Source organism: Barbatula barbatula, assembly GCF_947034865.1.
Source record: "Barbatula barbatula genome assembly, chromosome: 14".
NCBI classification, from domain to species: Eukaryota; Metazoa; Chordata; class Actinopteri; order Cypriniformes; family Nemacheilidae; genus Barbatula; species Barbatula barbatula.
Window position 1 is genome coordinate 1952787 of NC_136777.1, and position 24122 is coordinate 1976908.

Below are 24122 nucleotides of genomic sequence, written 5' to 3' on the forward strand. Positions count from 1 at the left end.
CAAAGATGAGTATTTGCATCCACACCACCATACATTTTATCTTTAACAGCAAATCGTACATGATATCATCTGTGACACGCTTTTGTCGTTTTATCGGTTTTAATTCTTATTCATCCTTTTTTAAAAGCACTTTTTTATCCTTTTTTTTACGAAAATGTTGATTTATGTGAGCATAGGACGAGTAACCGATTTTCGTGTTCTGTGTGCGCAGAAATAATTTTTTGTCTATTTTCTTTAAGTTGAATATAAACTATAAATACTAACTGTAAACAAATATAAAAGAAGATGAGAATTGATGTTTTCACTCTTTATTGAAATATATTAATAAAGATTTTTTTATTTGGTGTGCATGATGTTATTATTTATTATTAAAATAACAAGCACAAGTTTAAAACAAAGCTCAGTAGAATGACTACGAAATATTAGCGAGGATCAACAAACATGAATAACAGTTAATAACTATTAATAGTGATAATAATCACATCAATAAAAATTAACAACCTAGATCGAAATTATGTTAATATGATCTGTAGTCAATGTATATTTCCTTTATAGCTTTTTTTGTATATCTGATAAAACCCATATTACTTGATATGCTGTAATTTGCCTTTTTCCCGAAGATTTTTGTCCGTTAATGTACATGCCTCATATTTTTGATGGTTTCATTGAACCTGAGGCAGCATTAAAAGAAAATACTGTGCAAAATATCCAACTACCTCCGTAAATCACATTTGGTCACTAATGTATATTTAAGTACACCACAATAATAATAGATGGATTACACACATGGATTAAAAGGCACTGAAGGTTTATTTTGGATGTCATGCAGTTATTTAGATTCTGTGTGTGCGTGCGTGATATCAGGGCTGTTACGATATATCATGAATTACTCAATGAATTACGGTTAAATGTCGCCACATCCGAAAGCCAAATAGCATCTCGTGCACAACCTCCGATTTGGGATGGGACACAGAACAAGAACGATTTACACACGCAGTTTCAGGAAACGCCAATGGTCATATTCCAACTCTGTTCTTCAAACCTTTTCAGTTATTTTCGTGATGATAAAGTATATTTATAATCATGATGTTTGACGAGTGTTGCTTTTACAAATGCATGTCACAAACGAGTCAATCTCTCAGTGGTTTTAGATCGAGCTGTAGTTTGCGAGAGAGCTGCGCATAAAACACAGTATTGATTTCAGAATCGCACTAGACAAGTAAAATGAGTGTAAATCGCGATATATATATCGTCACAGCCCTGTGTATTTGTGTGTGCCTCTGCCGCTATGTGAGTCCCCCACACTGAGCACAACCAATCACAGCCAGAGAATCATCAAGGTCACGTCACCCGGAACTCTTAACATATCCATTTTCCTCCCTCTCAACTGCTCCCCATTCCTCCTGTTTGCCCCATCGACGTCTGTGTTATAAACACACCAAAATTACTGTTATATGTTACTCATATATTCATAGATTCTTCATGTTAAACTACTTAGGCTTTCTTTAAACGGTCAGACGGGCTCTTCCTGGCTGCTCCCTTTCTACCAGACTAGTAGTGTGAATGTGCGAATCATTTAAATGAATTGGTTTGTTTGGATGCCCGCCTCATAGCGTCTGTACCCCTGACACGCATGAGTAACCTTTACACCTGTAATCTCACTCCTCAAACAAACTCAGGACCTCCCGCGTTCGACTCAAGCAGGTTACATCCAAATGCACTCAAGGTGTACGTCTGGTTCTGTGTTTTCTCACCAGGCAGCTGTATGCGGCAGAGGGAGCGTGTCGACTAAAGGAGAGGGGAAGGGACACATTTAAAGAAGGAGGTCTTCAGCCCAGCAGGTCGAAAGAAGAATATCAAAAGATGAAGGTGCCCGAAAGCCCACCGGCAGAGAGCGGCCACAGAAAGGTATTCGTTGTTGATTTTAAAGGGACAGTACACCCAAAAATAACATTTCTGTCATGATTTACTCACCATCGAGTTGTTTCAAATCTGTATAAATGTCTTTGTTCTGACGAATACAGAGAAAGATATTTGGAAGAATGCTTGTAAACAGATCCATTCTGATAATAGTAGGAAAAATGTCTTTATGGAGAATGTGAAGCTGACGTCAAGCCCTATGTTTTATACTGCGGTGGTGCGCCGCCATCTTGGGAGGATCTTACTCCGCTGCTATTATTGTTTTGATACTTGTTTTAGATGATATATGGAGAAATCAAATGTGAAAGAACAAGGGGTTTTTTCTGAACGACAACTGTATTGAACACACTAGTCAGCTCGTCGTGACGTCGATCAACAAGCTTTGTTCGGTTGAACATTAAAAATGATATTTTGAAGAATGTTGAAAAACGGCTCCGGGACACTTTCATTTTTCCTACTATGGTAGTAGTAATGGTCAACCATTTGTGCACGCATATCCCATAATATATCAGGTTATTGATATATTGCATTTGAAATCAGTTTTTTTACAATGCAATGATTTGAAATGTCACTAAATTCACAGTTTTGCATTAAGAAGAAACATTGCGATCGCAATGTATCGCAATCGTATAGCATTCTGTGGTCTCGACAGCAATACAAACTCCACGTGATCCCTACAAAGGGCTCTGGTGCTGATAACCTCATAGTGTGAAATGAATAAAGCCCGAGCAAACGTGTGCCTTATCAGACCGAGCCAGTACTGGACACATACACATGGATCCCAGCATCAGGCAGATTCTGTTTTCCTAATCAGATTTACGAGCGCTCGCTGGGTTTGTGTTCCCTTCATGTTGTGGATTAAAGAGCGGAAGTCGTTGGTGCTGTGTGTGTTTTGGAAGTCGCATGGAGACGTCTTAATTGCATTCACTGTAGAGTTCCCTCCGTCCCTCCTGCAGCCGGTTATCTAGCAGGAAAGGCCGCGGTTGATACACAATGGCCTATTTTTGGTGCCTGTGTAATGTTGCCGTGTCCTCCGAGGCAGACGGCTCATTGTGCTCCTACAGGGAGGTGAGGCGCAGAGAGAAACACGGCGTGTTTTATACCGTCCCGACCCGCTGAGATGACAGCGTGATATCCTACACGTTACAGCACCCTGGGCTCTTCCTGTTCTTCTGCTCAAGCCTGATTTTTGCACAGTGCCTGCAGTTTCGTAAGAGCTTTGTTATCGGGGAGACGACAGAGTTCATCCTGATTTGGATTTCTGGAGGTTTTTCAAAAGGGATTAAGGATTTCGTCCTATATTCAATATTGTGTTGTGTAATATAGGTTCGATTAGTCGAGGTTGACAAGCAACTGTGTTTTTATTTACCCGTGACAGATTTCGCCGGTCCGTGACCTCAGATTTATTTGAAATGCCACAGATCCGCACACCAGCACCTCAGAGACAGAACTGCCGTCGTGGAGTTTGAGTCGTAATGGAAAACATTGTCAATCTGGTTTTTCTTTCCCAGAGGAAACTCTTGACCGAAACTCGCTGTCCTTTTATACTCACAATGGATAGAAATACACAGAAAGAAATTCAAGAAATAATTTCTAAGGGTGATAGTTACAATTTTCTAAATATGTTTTCATAGCTTAAAGGGATGGTTCACCCAAAAATCATCATTTACTACAACCTTCCAGTTGTTACAAATCTGTATAAATGTGTCTGTTCTGAAGAACACAGAGAAAGATATTTGGAACAATGCTCATAACCAAACAGATCGAATAAATGATGACAGAATATTCATTTTTTGGTGAACAATTCCTTCACAGGGTCAATTCTGTGTGATCTAGGGCCGTCACAATATCAGCTTTTCTATAAACTGTTATCGTGTTCTGAAACCCGCATACAGATATTATCACGATACCAAAACCCTTTTTAGTAATTAGATGATGCTATCAGTTAAATTCATCTTTAATCTGGTTTATTTTGTCTTTTATTTGGTCAAAGAATCGCACCGGAAATACAACTGTAGGAAGGCAGAGAGAGGGTTTGGGCCTCATTGTGGCTCTTAAACTTTATACTCTACACAATATGGATAATCGTGGTTATGTAATGTATAATGTGCCGGTATAATGTGACACCCCTAGTGTGATCAAAATATAAGGATTTTGCTGTTCTCTTTAAGAACTTTGCATCAATTTCATCTGTGAAGTCTGCGTACACATGGTCAAACGTGACTGCTGCAGGGTGTCTTGAGTTTATTTTTTGGAAATCTTATTATGTGCAAGAACATCATTTTGTACATCAGGCCTTGTTGGCTCTGGAATGTAACAAAGCGTTATTTGCACATTATGTAAATATTAAAGCAATAATCTATCCTAATCTCGATTTATTTCTGTGGGCTCAAATCCTGTTTGAAGCTGTTTTGAAACAAAAGGTCTAAACAGGGATTTAGCCTTATAAAGTTAGACGTTGAAAAGGAAATGGAGAAGAATTTGATGGAAATGTGTTGTCGTGACAGCGAGAGAGGTCTGGTTCACGGTTCAGCGATGGGATTGGAGAGGGATTTTAGAATAAAGGATGTGAAAACAGAGGGTGGGTGTGGGGCCTGCAGGCTTTTAGCTTTGTTGAGTCCCGCGAGCCACGATGTCTGCCTTCTCGCCTATTGATGGTAGCTCAGCAAACTGACATCAGTTTTGATCAAGTTTTAAGTAGTGGAGGATGTATTGTGTACTATAAATAAAACAAGCAGGATCCAATGACTTCATTTGGGACTAAACCAACTTCGGGCTCATGCTCTGAGTTTAGCTCTGGTAGTATTTTGGCACATTTTCACTCCAACTCTGGTTCAAGGCACAACTCTGTCTTCAAGCCATGTTTAAGATATTTTTGATATACTGCATGCCTCTGAACAGTATTTAAATGACAAAGTTATGATTTCATGAGGGTTAGAATGCCGGACTTGAAGACGTTTTACAACCAAGCTACTGTCTGTCTAGCTTTGACTGTAAGACGTTCGACATGTGATTTTGTATGAAGTAGGTGCCCCGGGCCCCCGCTGACCCCTCTCATCCAGCTGACTAAATATGGATATGCTTTATTGAACTAACACAAGCGGAAGAGAAGCGACACACTGGAGTCATTCCTCAATAGTGTACAGCTGCAGATAAAGCGCAGACCTTATTTATAGCATCCTGCTATTTAACAACATAAGACAGTGTGGATTTTTCTTTCATTCAGTCCAATACAAACCTCCCATCCACTTCCTGCCCTGAGAGAGAGCACAGAATAACTGTGCTCTTTTAAGACACGTGTGTGTGTGTGTGTGTGTGTTCATAAAATGAAATGGCTAAAATCCTTGTCAAATCTGCACCACGTGCATCTTCATTGCATACGGCTGTTTTGATCGACTTGTGCATCAAACTCTTCCATTGAAATCACTTTAATCAACCAGTTTCCTGTGCTTTTGTTCCAAAAACACACACAAATGTGTGTCTCAAAAATACGCAGAAAGCCTCATTGCCGGTGTACGTGTTGGTTTCAGATGCACCTCCTTTGACCTCTTGATTTTAGATCTTGACATCCTTGTGTACCTGTTTGTTCGTTTTTTTTAATTCAATTGAAATGGCTTCCATTGTTGAAAAGCAGCTTAAAGCAGCACTATAGAGCTAACGGCTCCCCCATTTGGTTGATAAGCACAATTGTCTGTTACCAGTGTTGGAAATAATGTCGCTGTATAAGCTTCCCCTCAAATGTAGTTTGGAAACTGTAGCGCACTCTTCCACAGGCAGGGGATGGGCGGGGATGTGTGTACCGACCAGCACACAGAACTTCAAAAAACTACATAGTGTTGCTTTAACATAAAATACAGTAGACATGAATAGAAAAGGGCATGATATGGCAACAGGATTTAAAGCAACACTATGTAGTTTTTTGACCTTAAACTAATGTCTCTAGTTATTTATAGCACAAATGAGCGCTTGCTGTAATCTCTGTGTGCAATGCATTTTTTCTAGTCTTTGACTGGTATCATGTTAATTGTAATAAAATACAGATTTTACTTTTAGTTCACGTAAGCTTATGCATTGACTGATGTAATGTGTAACCGATTATTCTATCACATCCTGCCTTTCTTGTATTTTATTAGTATGTACTTCGATTTTTCTGTGAATTGATGTCAATCTGTGCATATATTTGTTCTGTTAGGTAACACTATGCTATATAATTTAAGCATCGTTGAAGCTTTAAGTTTGCGTTGTTGTGTCTTTTCTGCCAGGCATCGACAGCGGGCAGTCTGTCACCGCGGCGGTCTCTTTATCGGACCCTTTCTGATGAGAGCGTGTGCAGTAATAGAAAGGGCTCGTCCTACGCCAGCTCGCGGAGCTCCATGTTGGACCAGGCCATGCCCAATGACATCTTGTTCAGCAGCACTCCACCCTACCACAGCACACTGCCCCCTCGCATCAGCCTCAGTCAGACCGCATCCAACCTCAAGAGTGAGTAAGACACTCTTATATATGAAACACAACACCGAACTGGCACTGCATTATTTATGAAATCGTGTTTGTAATATTGTCACGGTCCAAAAGTAAGTGAAATATTTATCCGAAGCCGTTCTCCTGAGGTCAGTAACCATCTGAATGTTTTATGATATACATCAGCACCTGAACGTTCTGTCGGGAGCCTTTCTTCATCGAGTTCTCTCAGTTTCAGCCTCATTATTAGAGGTATTCCTGGGGATAACTGAGACGTGTGTTCTTTAATGTGGCATGATTAATTAACAGGAGGAAGAAGAAAAAGTCACAAGCTCTTCTTTAGCGTGTGGCGCGTCAGTCTCCTCCCGACAGAACTCAGACGTTTTTATTAGCATCCTCAAATAGGAATGCTGTTGGAAGAAATGGGAAGTACAGCATCCTCAAAATGTGTTGGGTCACTTAAAAATGTCTGAATGACATGTTCTCATCCAATGCAATGAGGTTCACACATTTGTACCACAAAACCATAAGTTGCACTGGTATATTTTTTGCATCGCATGGGTCAAATTAATCTATTTTTCTCTTATGCCAAAAGTCATTAGGATTATAAAGGAAAGATCATGACGATACTTTGTAAATATCCTACCATAAATATATAAAAACTTTGAATGCGGAAAATGGCGGAAATGTGCCTACAAACTAGGCAAGGCAAGTTTATTTATATAGCACATTTCATACACAATGGTAATTCAAAGGGTTTTACATAGAAGAAATTAAAATATCCATTTGATAGAACAGTGAAGATTAAAGCCTAAAAAGAATTAAAAAAATAAAACTAGGACTGCTCGGTTATGACGCAAATCATAATCACGGTGATTTTGGCTGATATTGAGATCACGATCATTTAACACAATTACTCTTTAAAATTAAAAAACTGAATGTAAAATAATAGATGTAAAGAAATAGGACAGCTGAATCACTATAAAGGAAAGGTGTTCGCTGTCGATTTACACCTCAAGAAAAGAGCGGACCCTTGAAAATGAAATGCGGCACACTAATAGTTTTACCTGGTTTTGTAAGTGTTGAAGGCCAATATTGACGATTCATTTAGATTAATTTGAAAGCCTTTCTAAACACTTGAGTTTGGTATCTATGTTACGTTTCGATTTTCCATTTTCGGGTTCATCTAATCTCCACAACGTCATTACAGCCGTATGCCAATAGGGACGATAAAACAAACATGTTTCTTCTTATCACCAGCCTGCTACAGGATGGACAACTTTAAAAGAGATTTCTTTTTAATATTTCGATCCCTCAGATTCCAGAATTGTATTTTTTCAGCTTTCAGATGATCTGAATTCTTCCAAAATTGGACTGGTTTTGTGGTCCAGGGTCACATGTGTTCCAAAAGATGCTGTGCACACTGTGAGCCCCGATTCAAGATGCAGATAGTCTACCCAAGCAACACATGAAATATATGATGAAGACATTAAAGTCAGCGTAAGCACAACACAATAAGCAAACGATCACATCTAGTTCCGTGTCAAATAAACACATTAAACAGTCTTATTAAAGGTGTGAGTCTGTTCATTACTGCCGGGTTTATCACAGGGCCTGCGGTGCTTGAGACGGGCAGATCGCTGTCTGCCGTGATGAGTGTCTGATTATTTCGACAGGTCGTGTTTTTTCTCTCACTAGTGCTCATCTTAGTGTATAGTCTAATTTGACGGATTGCATCCCTCTGAGGCTTAGAGAAAGAGAGAGAGGGGGGAATTAGATGAGAGGCATTAGATCCACCTCAAGCAGAACCTTTTTCCCCTCGCATCATTTCAAGAGCTTTGTATGATGGGATAAAGTTTACGGCGTCTTCTGTCTATCAGGTCGAGGAGAATGAGATAACCACGGCGAGAAGTTAGGAGCTACGCTATTGATTGAAACACGAGGCCGCGTTTAGAGTTCCCTTGATGCCTGTCAAGGGGGAATAGATTTACTCCAGAACCAAGTCGGCTGCCTACCTGCACTACTTTTCTAAGGCATTTGTTGACTATTTTATACCACATTAGTGTGCCTTGTGTATTCATAGTTCATTTTACATTTGTTAATCAAGGTCATTTCAAAATTACACAAGGAAACATTAAAGAAACAGTTCTCCAAAAAATGAAAATTCAGTAATCATTTACTCGACCACAAAAACAAATCTGTATAAATGTCTTTTTACAGAAAGATGACTTCTTTTAAACAGTTCTTGGCCACCATTGAGTACCATAGTAGGAAAGAAATCTTGATTCATTTCTTTGTTCAACACAAAAGCAGATATTTTGAAGAATGTAGGACAGCAAACAGTTCTGGGCCACTTTTGACGTCCATTGTCATTTTTCCTACGATGGGAGTCAACGGGGTCAAAGAACTGTTTGCTTACAAGCATTCGTCCAAATATCTTTCTCTTAGTTTAACCAAACAAAGAAATGTATACAGAACAACTTGAGGATGAGTAAATGATGTCAGAATTTTTATCTTTAAGCAGGTGACCGATTCAGGTGCCCTTTATGCATGGTCACTCCCACAGTCTTCATTCTGTGACCCTCCTGACCTGCCGACAGATGGCCTGAATCGGACGCCAGACTGCCACACTATCTCCGTTTCTATCAGTCACCATCACCTCTCTGCCGTTTCAAATAAAAACCCAGAGAAGCTTGTTGTGAAGGTGTTAGATTAACGGTGAGAATCTGTTTGTATGTATGTCACTCATCCCTCCGTCTGCGTCTGTGTGTTTGTGTCTCCCCAGATGAGTTCTGGTTTTCTGACGGATCCCTGGCGGACAGGTCGAAGTTCAGTGACCCGGGTCTTATGCCTCTACCAGACACGGCTACAGGCTTGGACTGGTCTCACCTCGTGGATGCAGCCAGGGCTTTTGAAGGTAGGCGAAGAAACCGCCTTTGCCTTTCTCTATCTCACCCGTGCATCATTTAACAGAGAAAGCCGGCGGCCTCGTTCATGCTAGACGATGCTGTAGACCAAACAGCCGAACGCTGCCACCTACAATTAAACACTCAGGCTGGCTAATTGTCGCCCCGTTCTGCCCCCGGGCCATTTCCATCTGAAAACATGGCTCTGTTAGTCCTGTGTGTGCCTCACACGTGTGGTCCTGGGCTTTTTTTTCTTTGTCATTTCTGTAAATGGATTGGTAAGATGTCCATCATCATTTTGTTAATGGCGCTCTTATTTATTCAAGTCATTTAAACTGTTTGTTAATGTTGTAGTGGGTCACATGACCTGGAGGGGGGCTTTTCAGGTTTTTTCAAGAGCGTCTCTCATTTTGTTTTACTGGTTCGTATGGATAATTGAAGGCATGTCTGGATAATAGATAAAGAGCGCCATACACAAAGACAAACCCTCAGTGACAGAGGACACAACAGAACAGGATTGACATCAACAACAGCTCTAGTTATTCTATTCATATTTGTATTCGCAATTCATGACAAATAGAGCTCATCTTAACTTTACAAACCCTGTCCATATTGTGGTTTATGATTTAAGAAAATGTTGAAAGATGACGAAAATATGTTGAAGCATGATGAACATATACATTAAAATGTAGATTTTTTGGTTTGTTTGACTAACGTTAAATTCACATTTGCCTCTATGTGTGTAATTTTGGTCATATGTGGGATGGTTTGGTTTTCACAAAGCAGATGATAAACAAAACCAAATTAAATTTGCAAAGATATTGAGGTATATACTGTAGATATTGCCCAGCCCTACAGTCAACAGGGTTGAAGCAAATTTTGCCAACAAATATATTATCGCACCACATTATTTACAGCTAATTCTCATTATTTGTGGCATGAACAGTATTTTCTCTTTTTTTTAAATGAGCTCACAACAGGTTTGAACACTCTGAGATCACACCGCTGTATATAGTCCACTCATCATACACTATCCAAATACTCTCCTAGCACAGTCATTTACTATTGTTATGCTCTTGTTTATGTTTTATTGTGATATTAATAACTCATACAATATGTGTGTAAAGTGTAACCCTCACATCTGACCTGTTTTCTCTTCTACAGACCAGCGCGTGGCATCTTTCTGCACCATGACGGACACACAGCGAGCCGAAGCCCTGCAGATCTCCCGCGAGCTCGCCCGACGTGTGGCGGCTGCGGAGGGAGCCGCCCTGGAGGCGGGGTGAGTTTAGCATGGGGCTGTTATCGTATGTAAGAAATGGCATCATTAAGTGCTGTTAAAAGAGCGCTAGTGTAGCACATGACTGTCAGGGTTGTGTGCACAAACAGATGTGAATGCTTATTGATGGTGATGCAAATCCTTTCTATTACACTTTGTGCATTTGGAGACACTTTTATCTAAAGCAACTCACTGTGCATTCAAGTTCTAGATATATTCGAGGTTATGTGTTAAATTGTTTTTTTTTTCCTATTTACAACGATTATTTGCGATTAATCGCATCCAGAATATAAGTTTGTGCTTACAAAATATATGTCTATGTACTGCATAATAACTTTGTATAAATTAATTTTCATACACATACATGTATGTATAGTTACAACATATCTTATATTGTATTTGTTTATATATATTTACATGTAATTAAAATTATATATGATCGTTTATGCATTTTTATATTTTCATTTTTTCTTATAATACATACATACATGTGTTTATAAATACAAAGCTATTATGCAAAGTGCATAGACACATATTATATAAACACAACGTTTTATTCTGGATGTGATTAATCGCTCTTAATTGCGATTAATCGATAAACAGCCTAATATTTGGAGTTTAATATTTCTTTCTTTTCTCTTCCATGCTTCCTACTTTAGAAATTCCTCTCCGTCCACACTGACGGGCAAAGTCAATCAACTGGAGGTCATTCTGAGACAGCTGCAGAACGACCTGAAGAGGGTAATCGCTCTTTCTATCTCCAGCATTTTCCTCCACGTCTGTAGCTTTCCAGCAGTCATAGATGTTTCTGTCAGCTTGCCCAACGGCATTTTCTCACACATGCACTCCGTCCGAGTTTTACATGCGAGGAAATGCGTCAGTTGCGATTCTCACTTTACTAGAGGAAGCGTTCTGAAGGGAAGGATGACCGAACAATGCTGTAATGGGCACCCAGAACACTGAACTGCCACCCTGTCAGGCTGATTTAATATCCTGCTTCCTGACATTTGAAACACACAGAGCAACCCATGGCTAGAAATACATCGCTCTGAATGTGACTGTGAATTTTCAGCATTTAATATACTAATAAGTAAATTTGTGAATGTCATGCGGCAGCCTCATGTATCACTATTTTGTCATTTGTATTCCAAAACCTCTTCAAGGAAGCATTGAGTTGACGCGTTGTTACATTTTTAGAATAGGTGCGCGACAGGCTACGCGGCTCTGCGTAGGCTACGCCGTAAGTCCTACGCACAAGTATAAACTGAGCTTTAGAATGAGCTATTTCTATCTACATACATCGCGGGTCCCCTTCAATGGAATTCGCCATGTTGTATCTTTATCGACAAAGACGCTATCGAAATGACATCTTTGTTCTGTGTCAGCCACCGTAGTGACGGGGTAGTGAGCCGTTGGTTGCAATTTGCAACTTCACCTCTAGATGCCGCTAAACTTCATACGCTTTACCTTCAGAGCAGACACTTTCAACTTAATGGCTGCACTCCTGATTTATTTTTTTCATTTCTGTCACCAGGAGAAGGAGGACAAGGCTATTCTCCAGGTGGAGGTCCAGCACCTGAGACAGGACAACATGCGACTGCAGGAGGAGAGTCAGACTGCTGCCGCACAGCTCAGGAAATTCACAGAGTGGTTCTTTCACAGCGTCGACAAGAAACCTTGATTGGGACTCTATCTGCCCAGAGAGAGAGAGTTAAAACTGGACCCCGGACTCTCCGTCCTGGGGACTAAAGGTAATCAGGAGATCCTCAAGGGGCGAAAACCACTGGAGAAATCTGTCGCTGAAGCATCGAGATACTGTTCAAGCAAACAGATGCTTCAGCGACATTGATTTACCTGCGGCCAATTCACATTCGAATGTAAGTATAAACTTGACTGGAGGACACTTTGTTGGTGCTACTTAGAGTAGACGTGTAGGTCGACCTACTAATCCTTCACATCAGGTGGTAAAACTGGGATGGACGAAGCACTGAGAATGTACTTAGTGGATAACATCACCCGAATCTGACTCTTTAAAACAAATGTAGGTGGATTATGAATGTAACACATCAAGACTTGACGGCTGGACGTCTTGAAGAACCCAGTTTTCATTCTTCGCCTGCGGTTTTGGACGGTTACGCAAACTGAAGTTCGAGAAGTCAAGGTTTCAAATGAATCTTGAAGTCGTCTTTTGAATTATTTCCAGTAACCCTCATCCATTTCTGGCAATAAACACGGAGTCACTCAACTTTGTTCCTAGACTGATTCAACCGTGTTTCTGATTCATTCTGTTTGTTTGGATTGTGCCTCAAAGGGAATCAGAAATAAGCAGGTGTATGCAGCATTTTTGATCCTTTTAAACATGCCTTCAGCTCGCCGAATCCTCATGTGTGTGATGACAGCGGTGTCAAATCTGAGGTTCCTCCTCACAGCTCTGAGCCACATGCCAAAATGTTAATCTCTGTACAGATCCTTCAATTCACTGTCTAGTATTTAACACTGTTATTTAAGCCTATTTAACCCAAATTAGTTTATTTTAATAAATCAAATCAAAGGAAAGGTTACGTGAAGGCTGTCAGCTGTAGCTTTGTCTAGGCTGTCTGTTATGGTAGATATATCACTCGATTTGTCTTTTCATTCCAACATTTGGATGCTGCTAGGAAACACTGTTGGTTTCTTTGCTTTTACAAATGTGTTTCTTTGTAAATCTGTTTCATGGACGAAGGGACATTTGTTGCTTTTTTTAAATAAATGTAGCTGTAAAAGATATTTGCTTCTTTTATTGTTTGCCGTGTACGGTATGAATGAACAAGATACGGGATGATCTCAAACCACTCGATGAATCATAGAAAACATTTGAAGAATTCAAATTGAACTCCATTTGAAATCTCCCCCTTCCAAATCGATAATACATTAACCGTGATTATATTATATAAATGTTTAGAATACATTTTATTATGTATTCATATGTTATGTCATATACAAATATAATTGATTATATTAAATATATCTTTATTATATTACATAGTATTATTAATATATTATATCTTTATATAAGATATTATTATGAAATGATGCCATATTATTATATTTCTTAGAGAGGAAATGTATTTTCTCAAAGACTTAACATCTATTGACTTGATGATTAGATCAATGTATTAACCTTAATGATATTATATAATTATTATTGTTATTTTATATTCTATTCTATATATAATATAATTGTATTATTTATTATCTTATATTATATAGTGATGTAAGAATATTTCATGGTATCTCAATATTATCGTGGTCTTCCAGGCCTAACATAAAGAATGTTCGAAAAATAATAGATGTTCCCTTTGTCAAGGTCCGGCTAGAGCTATTATTTAATTTCATAATTGGGAGTTTTGGATCATTTCACCCAAAGCAACCGTTATGATTAGAGGATAAATCATTTGCACACCATTGTAATGTTCAATAATTGTTTAAAAACACAAATGGCATGTTTAAAATAATGAAATAAATACGGTACCGTGGACTTTACCGTACCGTGAGATGTTAATATTGTTACATCACTAATATTATATTAATATATAAATGATATGATAATATTTCTAAGTCTTTACATTGATTGACTTGTTGATGACATGAACATTTTTCCTCTTCAGTGGATGCAGAATTATTGTTGCCATGGGTTTTGTTGCCATGGAAGCAGCATATTCCGTTAAGGACCCCCTTGGGAATACCTGTCTGAGAATACATCCATGTCTAATGGCCTCTTATCTGTGCTTCCACAGATGGACCACCTCTCCGCTGTGTACCACTCGTGATGCTTTTTATCAAATGGGCTTTTAGTTTGTCTGTCCCAGCATTTTTAAAGGAATTTACTCACATATACAGTAAATCATTTAACCCTTTGCATTGTAAGAGAATGAATTAAGAATAGTAAAGACTGATTATGTTTGATTCTCGCTCTTTAATATTCATCAATATTTTCACAATAATACAGGTTTGAATGCGCATGATGAAAATGAGCTTGTTTTTTGTGAACTGTACCTTTAAGAAACATGCAGCTCGACTCTACAGTCTGTTTGATCCGCTCTCAGTGATTCCTGTAAATGACTTTTTTGTGTTCTGTCTGTTTTTATGTCAAGTTTTCTGCAAGCTTCAAAGAGGCCAAACTCCTAAATCACATTAAGATTAAAGAATCTCCTTTTCATTTACACACGCTATAAATCTCCCAAGAATTTCTTTACAACATCAGAGATGTCGCACGATTGAAGTGGTAGTCGTGGTGGGAAAGGCGTGGAATTCACAGAACACACATGTACAGTCTTCGAGAATTCCCACAGGAACTGAATGACATGAAGTAAGGAAAATGTTTCTGTTTTCCACGTGTAAGCAGGACGGGCATACGAGGGCAAGATTTACATGTCAGTCCCTGCAGAAGTTTGTGTTCTGAGGATAATAGAAAGTCACAGAAGTTTGAAACAACATGAGAGTAAATGACATTGAGCTGCTCTTTCAACAAGACTAGACACCGTACATAATAAAAGTCCTTTGTGGTCCAGGGTCACATATAAAAACACACAAGGAGGGAAAGCATCCCGACTGGTGATCTGGAGCCAGCGGGAGACGTCTTTGGAACGCACGACAGATGCTGCGTTCTCTACAGGGACGTCTTTTCGGGGACCAATCGAATAATTAATTTTGTATGTTGGTCTATTTTAGGAGTGGGATCATTTCTTTTTTGGATTGGTTTTCTGCCTCTCTTAGAAAGCTTGCGGTGAGCACAGCTGTTCGGTTATGGTGCTGTCCAATGCTCCTGTGCAAAGGATTCTGGGTACTGGAGCTCAGCCAGACACCAGCTATTGTCAAATATGATGACTTCATACGCCTTCATACACATCACAGCTTGTCCAGCAAACATTGAGTTCATGTGGTTTTGGCTTGCTCATGAAGTTTGCATTTGCTTATTGAAAGCACCCCGAAGTTGATGTAAAGCTATAGAGAAGCTGAAGCGACACTTCACCCAAAAATCCTTAGTTTTTATTTCATTTATTCGCTCTCATGTCATTTTAAACCTGTATGACTTTCTTTCTTCTGCAGAACGCAAAAGACAACGTCTTGACGTTGGTAACCAAAAGACGAACTAAACCCAGTTGACTTCTTTAATTGACCCATTTCTCAGAAAATCTTCTGTTGTGTTACACATACTTAAATTCGGTATGATGGTAAATAAACGATAATTTTTTGGTTAAGCAACACAATAAGACAATTTAGCCACACGTGGATCCATGTTTGCCCTATGAGTCTGCTTGTGTGATATTTTTCTTTCCTGGCAGACGAACAAAAGCCACGGCACACAGAAGAATTGCATTAGTGCAGCCAACCAGATTACAGTCTACCGATCATGAAAGCATTTGTCATTTTTGTGTGTGATATGAAGATCCATCTGAGTCTAAGACCGCTGCTTACCAGCCAAACACCTGAGCTCACAGCCGCACGGCTCCTGTGGTCCTCTGAGAGCTTCTTCTGACAGTCATCAAATATCTAAGATGAAGAGGCGTCGCACATCATGCCAGTAAAAGTCAATAATCAGAGTCTTGGCTGGAGCCCCGGCGTGTCTGTGCGTTTTGTCTTTATTATGTGGCTCACTGTGTGCTGGACAGTTTAGGCAAATCCATCCTGCCAACGCGCCTGTGTGTACAAAACATGGCGCGAGTCGGGGTCTGTAAGAATCTCGCCTAATGGAGATATTTCATCTTTGTCTGAAATGTCTGCCAGTAAAGCAGATGGGCTGTCGTACTGAGAAAGACCCGACTGCTGGAGGCTTCGGGGTGATTTCTCCGGGTATGTTTGTTATTCTGGGGTATATGTGTTTGAAGGCAGACCGGCGGGAGTTTAAATAAAGAGAAAAGCAGCAGAGCGGAGGTTTTGGCATGCGGTTTAAAGGGACATTTGGATTTCATGCAATGGACATTCTTATGTCCATCACAGTTATGTGAGTGTATAATCTGTAAGAGAGAAGAGCTGAGTGGTTGTGAGTGTTCTTACTGTCGTCTGCTGAAGGGACCATGTTTTGGGTTGTAATTGTTTCTCCTGGACCGTAATGATTTATTCTTAGATTCACAGAAGTCCGAGGTTTCTCTCATCAAGTTCCTCCAGGACCAATTTGTCTGTGATGGATCTGTTCACATGAACTGTGTAGTTTTGTAGTCGTATCACACAGTATATCCACAGTTATTTGAGAAACATTATTAATAGTCAGCTTTAAGCTATAAAATGACAAAAAAATCTTTAGTTTCCTCTCTCTCTCTCTCTCTCTCTCTCTCTCTCTCTCTCTGTCTCTCTGTCTCTCTGTCTCTCTGTCTCTCTCAGCCATTGGAAGCAATTGCGTATGGCAATGGAGGAAGATGGACATCCAGAGGTCAGTGTTTAAATCCAGAGAACTGTTGTCCAGTGGCGCATGAGACGCATGGTGATGTTGTACCTCCAGATGCAGGTGATTCTGTCCCAGTGTTGTACATCGACAACCTTACTGCATCTACTCAATAACAAAACTGAACTTTTCAAAAAACAGAATTGAGAAAATCAGAAAGAGAGGTTTGTGTAAAACTGCTGTTTTAAATCTGGCCCATGAAAATCGGCAGTGAGGTTTGTGACACTGTCCTGACCCCCATCTGAGCTGAAACTCGAGACATTACTGAATAAACAAAACTGAACTAAATTTAAAGCACAAAGGTGAAGTCGATATACTTTAAAACCTGCTAACTTTACCCTACCAGCTGTATTGAGATGATGGAGACGCATCTAAATAGTTGCATTCTGGAACGATACGGTCTACAAGAGACAGCAAGTAAATATGTAAAATATATTTATATTGTATTTAACGTTACGCCGTTGAGTGTTACGATAGCTATATACGCTGCTATACGTATAAGAACAATGTAAAAATCATTATAGAACCTCGCTATGTACGCGGACAATATCAAAACAGTCTTCTGCATCCCACAATGTAATGCACTCAACTTGACCTTCCGTTCTCAATGTGATAATTAGACTGAAAGTAATTCCAATCACCATTTTTCTCATCTCTTTCTTTGACTCATTATTTCATTGAACCGCCAGCGTCGCAATTAGTTCCAGGATGATAATTGGATGCCAATTGTTCAAATAAACATTCATCACGCCGAGTCTCGTTCTCAGCAAAGACGACAACTAAAACGATCGATCTCAATTCAATTCTGGTGATACGCCATAACCTTTGCCTTTCTGTCGCCACCCCGTGAAACATAAAGGTTATGTTATATGTATCAAACATCTTCTGTGAAATTTCCTTTGTCTTCCGTTTCTGGGAAAGATGATGGGTGACATTGATTTTCAATCGTCTGAAGCTGGAGTCATCAGCTCAGATTACTGGAGCTTTTATAACTCAAACTTCACTTCAATGAAGTTAAAGAGCAGACACGCTTCTGCAGGTGAGGTTGCATGTTGTTGTGCTTTAATGAGGAGTCGGGGGAAAACATGTGCCCTTCAACACACGAAAAGCACGTTTAATGCATCACGTGGCCGATGGTAACTTGATCAGCTCAGTTCGAGTTTGCGATGGCTATAAATCAAACAATAGTTCAATTGAAAAGCGCTACAGAAAAACTCATACCTGATGCCTAATGACTGTTGTTGTGTTTATTGTGAAGCGTTTCATACCTGGAGGACTTGAAAATATTGGCAGCAATCCAGTTCAGATATTCGAGGCTCATTCTACAAGCACAGACTTGGAGAATTTGTAAATGTCATTTAAATGTTTCATGAAAGAAAAGATTGCTCATGAGAATGCACAGTTCTTTATTAAATATTAAATTCGACCAAAACCTGCTATAGCATTTACTGGCCTTTGCTTTTCTAAGTTACGTCCAAAACATTTTTATGTGTGAATACTAGCAAAATAATAAATAAAATGTGGATGGTTCTCCAAAAATGGTCCTTCTATGGCATTGATGCGACGAACCCTTTAGAGCACGTTTATTTTAAAGCTTTGAAGTTAAGACGTTATAAGAGTTGAATCACTTAATAAATTAATAAATCTGTGCTGTTTTTATCCATTTTGTATGGATCATTAAGTGTGTACATATATATTGATATTAATATTACTCCGACTTTATGATGTCAGACGTCAAAAACCTTCAGCATGAATCTCGAACTCACGATCATGCGGCTCGTTGAGGAAAGATGGGAAATTCTAAGCTATTCAATGTACAATTTTCCTCGTCAACCACCCTAGCAACTGCAGAGTAATGCCTTAGCAACCACCCACATCACCTGCATGTGCACGGACAAACACAACACTCGCATCTCAGAGTGTCTATTAATGTTGTGATGCCTTTGTTAATGATCTAAATCATAGTTTAATATTCATATGCAGAATTATGAGGACTCTTCCAAACACATTAATTTCGCATGTCAAGACGGTTCAATAGTGAATGTTCATGTCAACTCTTGTTTTCTCTTTCTCTGATGCTTTATTATTCGGCTAGATTTAAAGTGCCATGTGTGAGAGGAATTAAACACAGTTTAAACATCAGTTTAAATGCAGTATTAACTTAATATTGTATGTCAATGCCAGAGATTAAAATGCTTTAAATGTTAATTTCAGCCACATGTGATGATGTGATACAGACGGATTAATCACAGCCAGATCAATGAGATACCAAACTGCTATTAACTCGTGATAAACATTTCTGTTATACAGAAAAGGAAAATGTACACTGAAATATTGAAACTTGTTGTTTGCTCCTTTGGGTATTTGTTTCTTGTTTTAGGAATAAACTCACCTACTTTTCATTTTTTTAGGAAATATTCTTTGGTCACTTTGCTTTCCAAGTGTCTCTTGATTTAAGAATGCTTAGATATTTGTACTGGAAAACGATTATTCCTGATATATCATCCCTTTCTTTTTCTGTTTTTTGAGTTTTGCTTTGGGCAACTTCTTTATCAAGTCTCTCTGCTTATATGATCTTTTAGTGTTAAAACACTGTGTGTTTCTCTGAGGATTGGTACAGTATCTCTTTGCATCACAAACAGTGGTCAGTGTATGAAAGCTTCTCTATAAACCCTGTTATCTTTCACATTTCATCAACACAAACACACACACATCCCGATTTTCTTTCATTCTTTGTTTCATATCATGATTTCAGTTTTAGTGTAGGACTACAGTCCTGTCTCCTTCATGTATAAGGACTCGCAATAATACAGTAAATAAACTGCATTTGAATTGAACTGTTTAGGTTCTGTGTTTCATCACACAGACACTTGAGCGTCACGTGAAATACCTCACGAGGATACTCGCTGTCTCGTCCTTAAGCAACAGTGACAAACAACTTCTTTCTTTGCAGTGGAAACGGCATCTCGTCCGTATAAATGAATGCACACTGTAGGAGAAAGATTAAAAAGATATAGAGATGGGTTTATTGTTAGTACTTATAAACTGAGTTTTAGTTTACCAAAACGAAACATTTGACTCTCATTTGGATACAAATTTGTAAAATGCAGAATCTTATAACCAGAAGCTGACAAAACGGTCTAGGACTGTCGGCGTGAGCTCATTAATATTCATGAGCTCAGTCTTTGCCCGATGCTAAAACTGAAGGAGAACCCTGATAAATGAACCTCTTTAGCCGTGAGAAACAGCTGAGTTCATAGAATTACGTCGCATCTTGGCATCAGTTAGAAATTGAAAGCAGATTTGTTCAAGAGCAGATCAAGAATGATGATGGTTTGTTAGAGGACTGGAACACAATGGCGATGTGGTGTTTGCTGGAGATGTGGATGATAACAGTCGCAATCATCTCTTACAAAAGCCTTGTGGAAGAATTACGTCTTAGCCAATTTATATCAGTAGGTGTTTTGTAGCCCACCATTGGGTCTTCTGAGGGTATGTGACCTCTGAAAATATCACATCAGATGTTGTTTAAGCAGGATCAGGATCATTTCATGCACCTGTGAATTCCGACAGGCCGATTTATTAGTAAATTCTTGCCCCGGCTTAGCATCGCGTCAATGCTACACTGCTAAAGGTGATGGCAAATGTTTGGGCTTTCATCCAGCACAATAATCCACATTTAATTGTGTTACGCTGTTCGGTGTCACACCTCAGTATTACTGGCAAATTACCTCTGTACTTTGGTCTCGTGACATGGTGCCAAATTCCATGTACATATCAACTTTGTCCCAAATGTTTCTCCTTAACGTCCTTATGAGAAATACAAGTAGACACAAATGAGATAATTGTTGGCACACAGCGAGAGTGTCTGGTTGAGATGTTATAAATCTGGAAGTACTTCTCATTTAATCTTTTTTTGTCTTCATGAGTGTATTATGATATTCAATCCACCTCTGGCTCAGTTGCCCTTGGCAACACCACAGTATCTCACCATCATCTATAGTATTGGAGGTCATGAGAAATACAATGAAGTGAAGAGCACAGCTACATCTAGACAGCATAGAAAGAGACGAGACATATATATATATATATAATGTGCACAGTCAGAGATATGAGTCTAGATCTAGATCTGTCAGGTTTCGAGAAGTCACCTGAGACATTCTGACACAGTACAGGTAAAAAATAAATCATATTAATGAATACAAATAAAAAATAAATACAAAGCATCCTCATGAACTCTCTAAACATCCAGCATATGACTGCAGCTACAGTTTTCCTTTCACACTTTTCTATGGTTGTCGGGCGAAAAAATCATTCCTGAATTTCAAATATTTAGGTGGACGTTTCAGCAAGATCCCAAACACACAGCCAAAGAAACTCAATTGGTTTCAGAGAAAGAGAATAAAGCTGCGAGAATGGCCCAGCCAATCACCTGAATTCAATCCAATAGAAAATCTATGGAAAGAACTAAAGATCATAGTACATAGAAGAGGCCCACGGGACCTTCAAGATTTGAAGACTGTTTGTGTGGAAGAATGGGACAAAATCACACCCGAGCAATGCATGCGACTAATTTACCCATACAGGAAGCTGTCATTACCAACGAAGGCTTTTGTACAAAGTATTAAATTGATTTCAGTAAGCTTGTTGAATACATTTCCCTTGTGTCATTCTATTTTATCACATAAAACTTAATTTGTTAACCAATTTGTTTTGTTTTCTGTGTATGTATGGAGTATTTGGGATGTTAATGATATCTGTTGAACATTTTATGTCAACAGCACCTTGAGAAATATACTTAGTGAGGAAAATGACGTGTTCAATATATATTTTACCCCTGCACTCTTAATCTTACTGGGTCACTTCACTGAATGTAAAATCTGAAGACTTGGTATGACATTTTGGCTTATCAACTTACAAATAATAGCTCAAAAAATCTAGCATGAATATGTTTGAAAAATTACTTTTGTTTTCTTTTAACTTGGACTTGGTTTATAAGTAAGACTTGCACTCAAAAGAAACATTCTCAAACCTTTCATTGCATGTATTTTTACTATGGTCTCAGACTTGTGTATTGCTTGTACAGTAGTATATAAAAATATCTCGGTAACAGTCTCCTGATCTCAGAGTATAGAGAAGATGTCATGACTGGGAGCATTTAATGAGAGGAGTCTCTTTACTTAGTGTGAGCCTGAGCCTCCAGCACTCCATCACATCATCTGGACGACTATTAGATTGATTTCAACCGAAGACCGCTCGTGAATGTGTGTGATGTGTGACTGACAGCACAGATGCGGCTGCTCGATTCAATGAGTCTGATCTTACCAAACCACATCAACCCAGATGATGATTAGTGACAAAAATATGTCAAGAAGCTCTATTTTAATGTTAAAATGTATAAATAAAGCCGTTTGCACAAGGCCCGTTGTGTCAGACCCTACAGAAGTAAAATGTAATTCACGCGTAAAATACATTCCTTAAACAACGTAAAGCAACTTTTCTGCTTAAATTTGGATTTTCAATGTGGTCTCACTAAATCCCACCATTTACATGTTCAAACATGTGGTCCAAGCAAGGTCTCTAACATCTAAAATGTAAAATCATGAAGGGCTGCATGGTGTTAAGGACAAATGTAATTTGCATTAACTTGTCAAAAAATACAATATCCAGCATGCAAAACCTTTTAATTTAAGGATTAAAGTCCCCCTGGGGTCAATAATGTTATCACTTAAAACTAATCTTTGACCATCACAATTGCATATTAAAAATTGTTTCCCTGTGAAAATATTTTTTCCTGCCTTAAAAGAGCTTGAATATGTAAAATAGCCCCGCCTACACTATAAAGCACTTGGCAGTTCCAGACAGTCTTGCAAACTTGGCGGCGGCCTTGCCGCTAGATTTAGCGACTTTTCAGACCCTGTTAGAACCAGGAACACTTCCAATAACAACTGATGTATTTGTTGCATCAAAGAGTGCAGAACAGTCCTCTACTCTCATTGTTCCAAGGTTACTAGAGCGGGCAGGATGCAGTCCATGCCCAGACCTGACAAAAGCTGAGAGGACGCTGCGACTTGACACGTCTTCACTACAAAATTTTAATAATAATCTTAAATCAAATGTATTTTATTTGGTCTTGTTGTGCGCGCACTGTTGAGCTTGTGCAGAGGCTGCAGCTTTTGTCAGAGGGGAACTGGAATCCCCTGGTTAGGCCTGCTTTCCCTCTGAGGTTTTTTTCTCCTCCAATGGAGTTTTGGGTTCCTCGCCACCGTTTGATACTGTTTTGCCTGACCGGGGGGCTGCTGGAATTTTAAAGTTTTATTTAATTTACACTACACATATGAATTGATAGTGTTTTTAGTATTTGACCTGTGTTTCTCTCTCCTTATCTTAGGTGTGTGGTTCTAGGTGATGGCCGCTGTGCGTGTCTCTGCGTGTCTGTCGGTGTGCCGTTTGTATGTGTGTCTTTGTGTGTTGTGTTTTTTGTGTGGGTGTGTCTGAATCTGTGTGTCTGTGTCTGTCTTCTGTGTTTTCACCTTTTTGTTTTGACTTGTATAACCTTATATGTTTTGCTTATAGTCAATGTTTTCTTGTACAGCTGCTTTGTAACAATGAAAATTGTAAAAAAAGCGCTATATAAATTAAGCTGACTTTACTATTTGACCCTCAGCTTTGACTACACACAACTTTCCTTTTGAAGTTTTACAGTCAATTTGTTATTTGCAAACCGTTGCGAAATACACCTTCGAAAATATTTGGAAATGTTGGTGTGTTTTGTATCCCTACCATCATGTACATATCTAAAATATGTTATGATAACAAAAGTCACTTTTCAAACCCTAATTCATGATACTAAAGGCAACATTACCGGAACAAAAAAAACACCAAATAAAACCAACATAAAAATCTCTGTGCCATTAAACCAGTTGCGTTGTTCTGTCTGACTTTCTTATTATATTGACATGCAAACGGTAGTGTGCAATATTAAGTGGCTTGTGAAAGTGAGTTCTTGCTCTCCGATGTGTTTAAAGAGAGCATCGCTCAACATAACACGACAGCCACAGTTTGCCTATTCACTCCCCGCACAAATGTTTTCTTTAACACCCTGGCATTCGTTCTCCTCCAGAATGATTTTTTA

At 39.0% G+C, this 24122-nt stretch overlaps 1 protein-coding gene across 4 annotated transcripts in view; it reads left to right on the plus strand.

The window, feature by feature from the left end:
- LOC306903728 (signal-induced proliferation-associated 1-like protein 2) overlaps positions 1–13324 on the plus strand; it is an 80279-nt gene extending 66955 nt beyond the window's left edge. For all 4 annotated transcript variants that reach the window (XM_079473153.1, XM_079473155.1, XM_079473154.1 and 1 more), the window contains 6 exons: positions 1758–1908; positions 6183–6402; positions 9167–9298; positions 10452–10569; positions 11226–11307; positions 12101–13324. In XM_079473153.1, coding sequence (XP_079329279.1) covers positions 1758–1908; positions 6183–6402; positions 9167–9298; positions 10452–10569; positions 11226–11307; positions 12101–12247 — 850 coding nt within the window. In that variant the 3' untranslated portion in view covers positions 12248–13324. The remainder of the gene's footprint in view (positions 1–1757; positions 1909–6182; positions 6403–9166; positions 9299–10451; positions 10570–11225; positions 11308–12100) is intronic.
- Positions 13325–24122: the final 10798 nt, after the last annotated feature.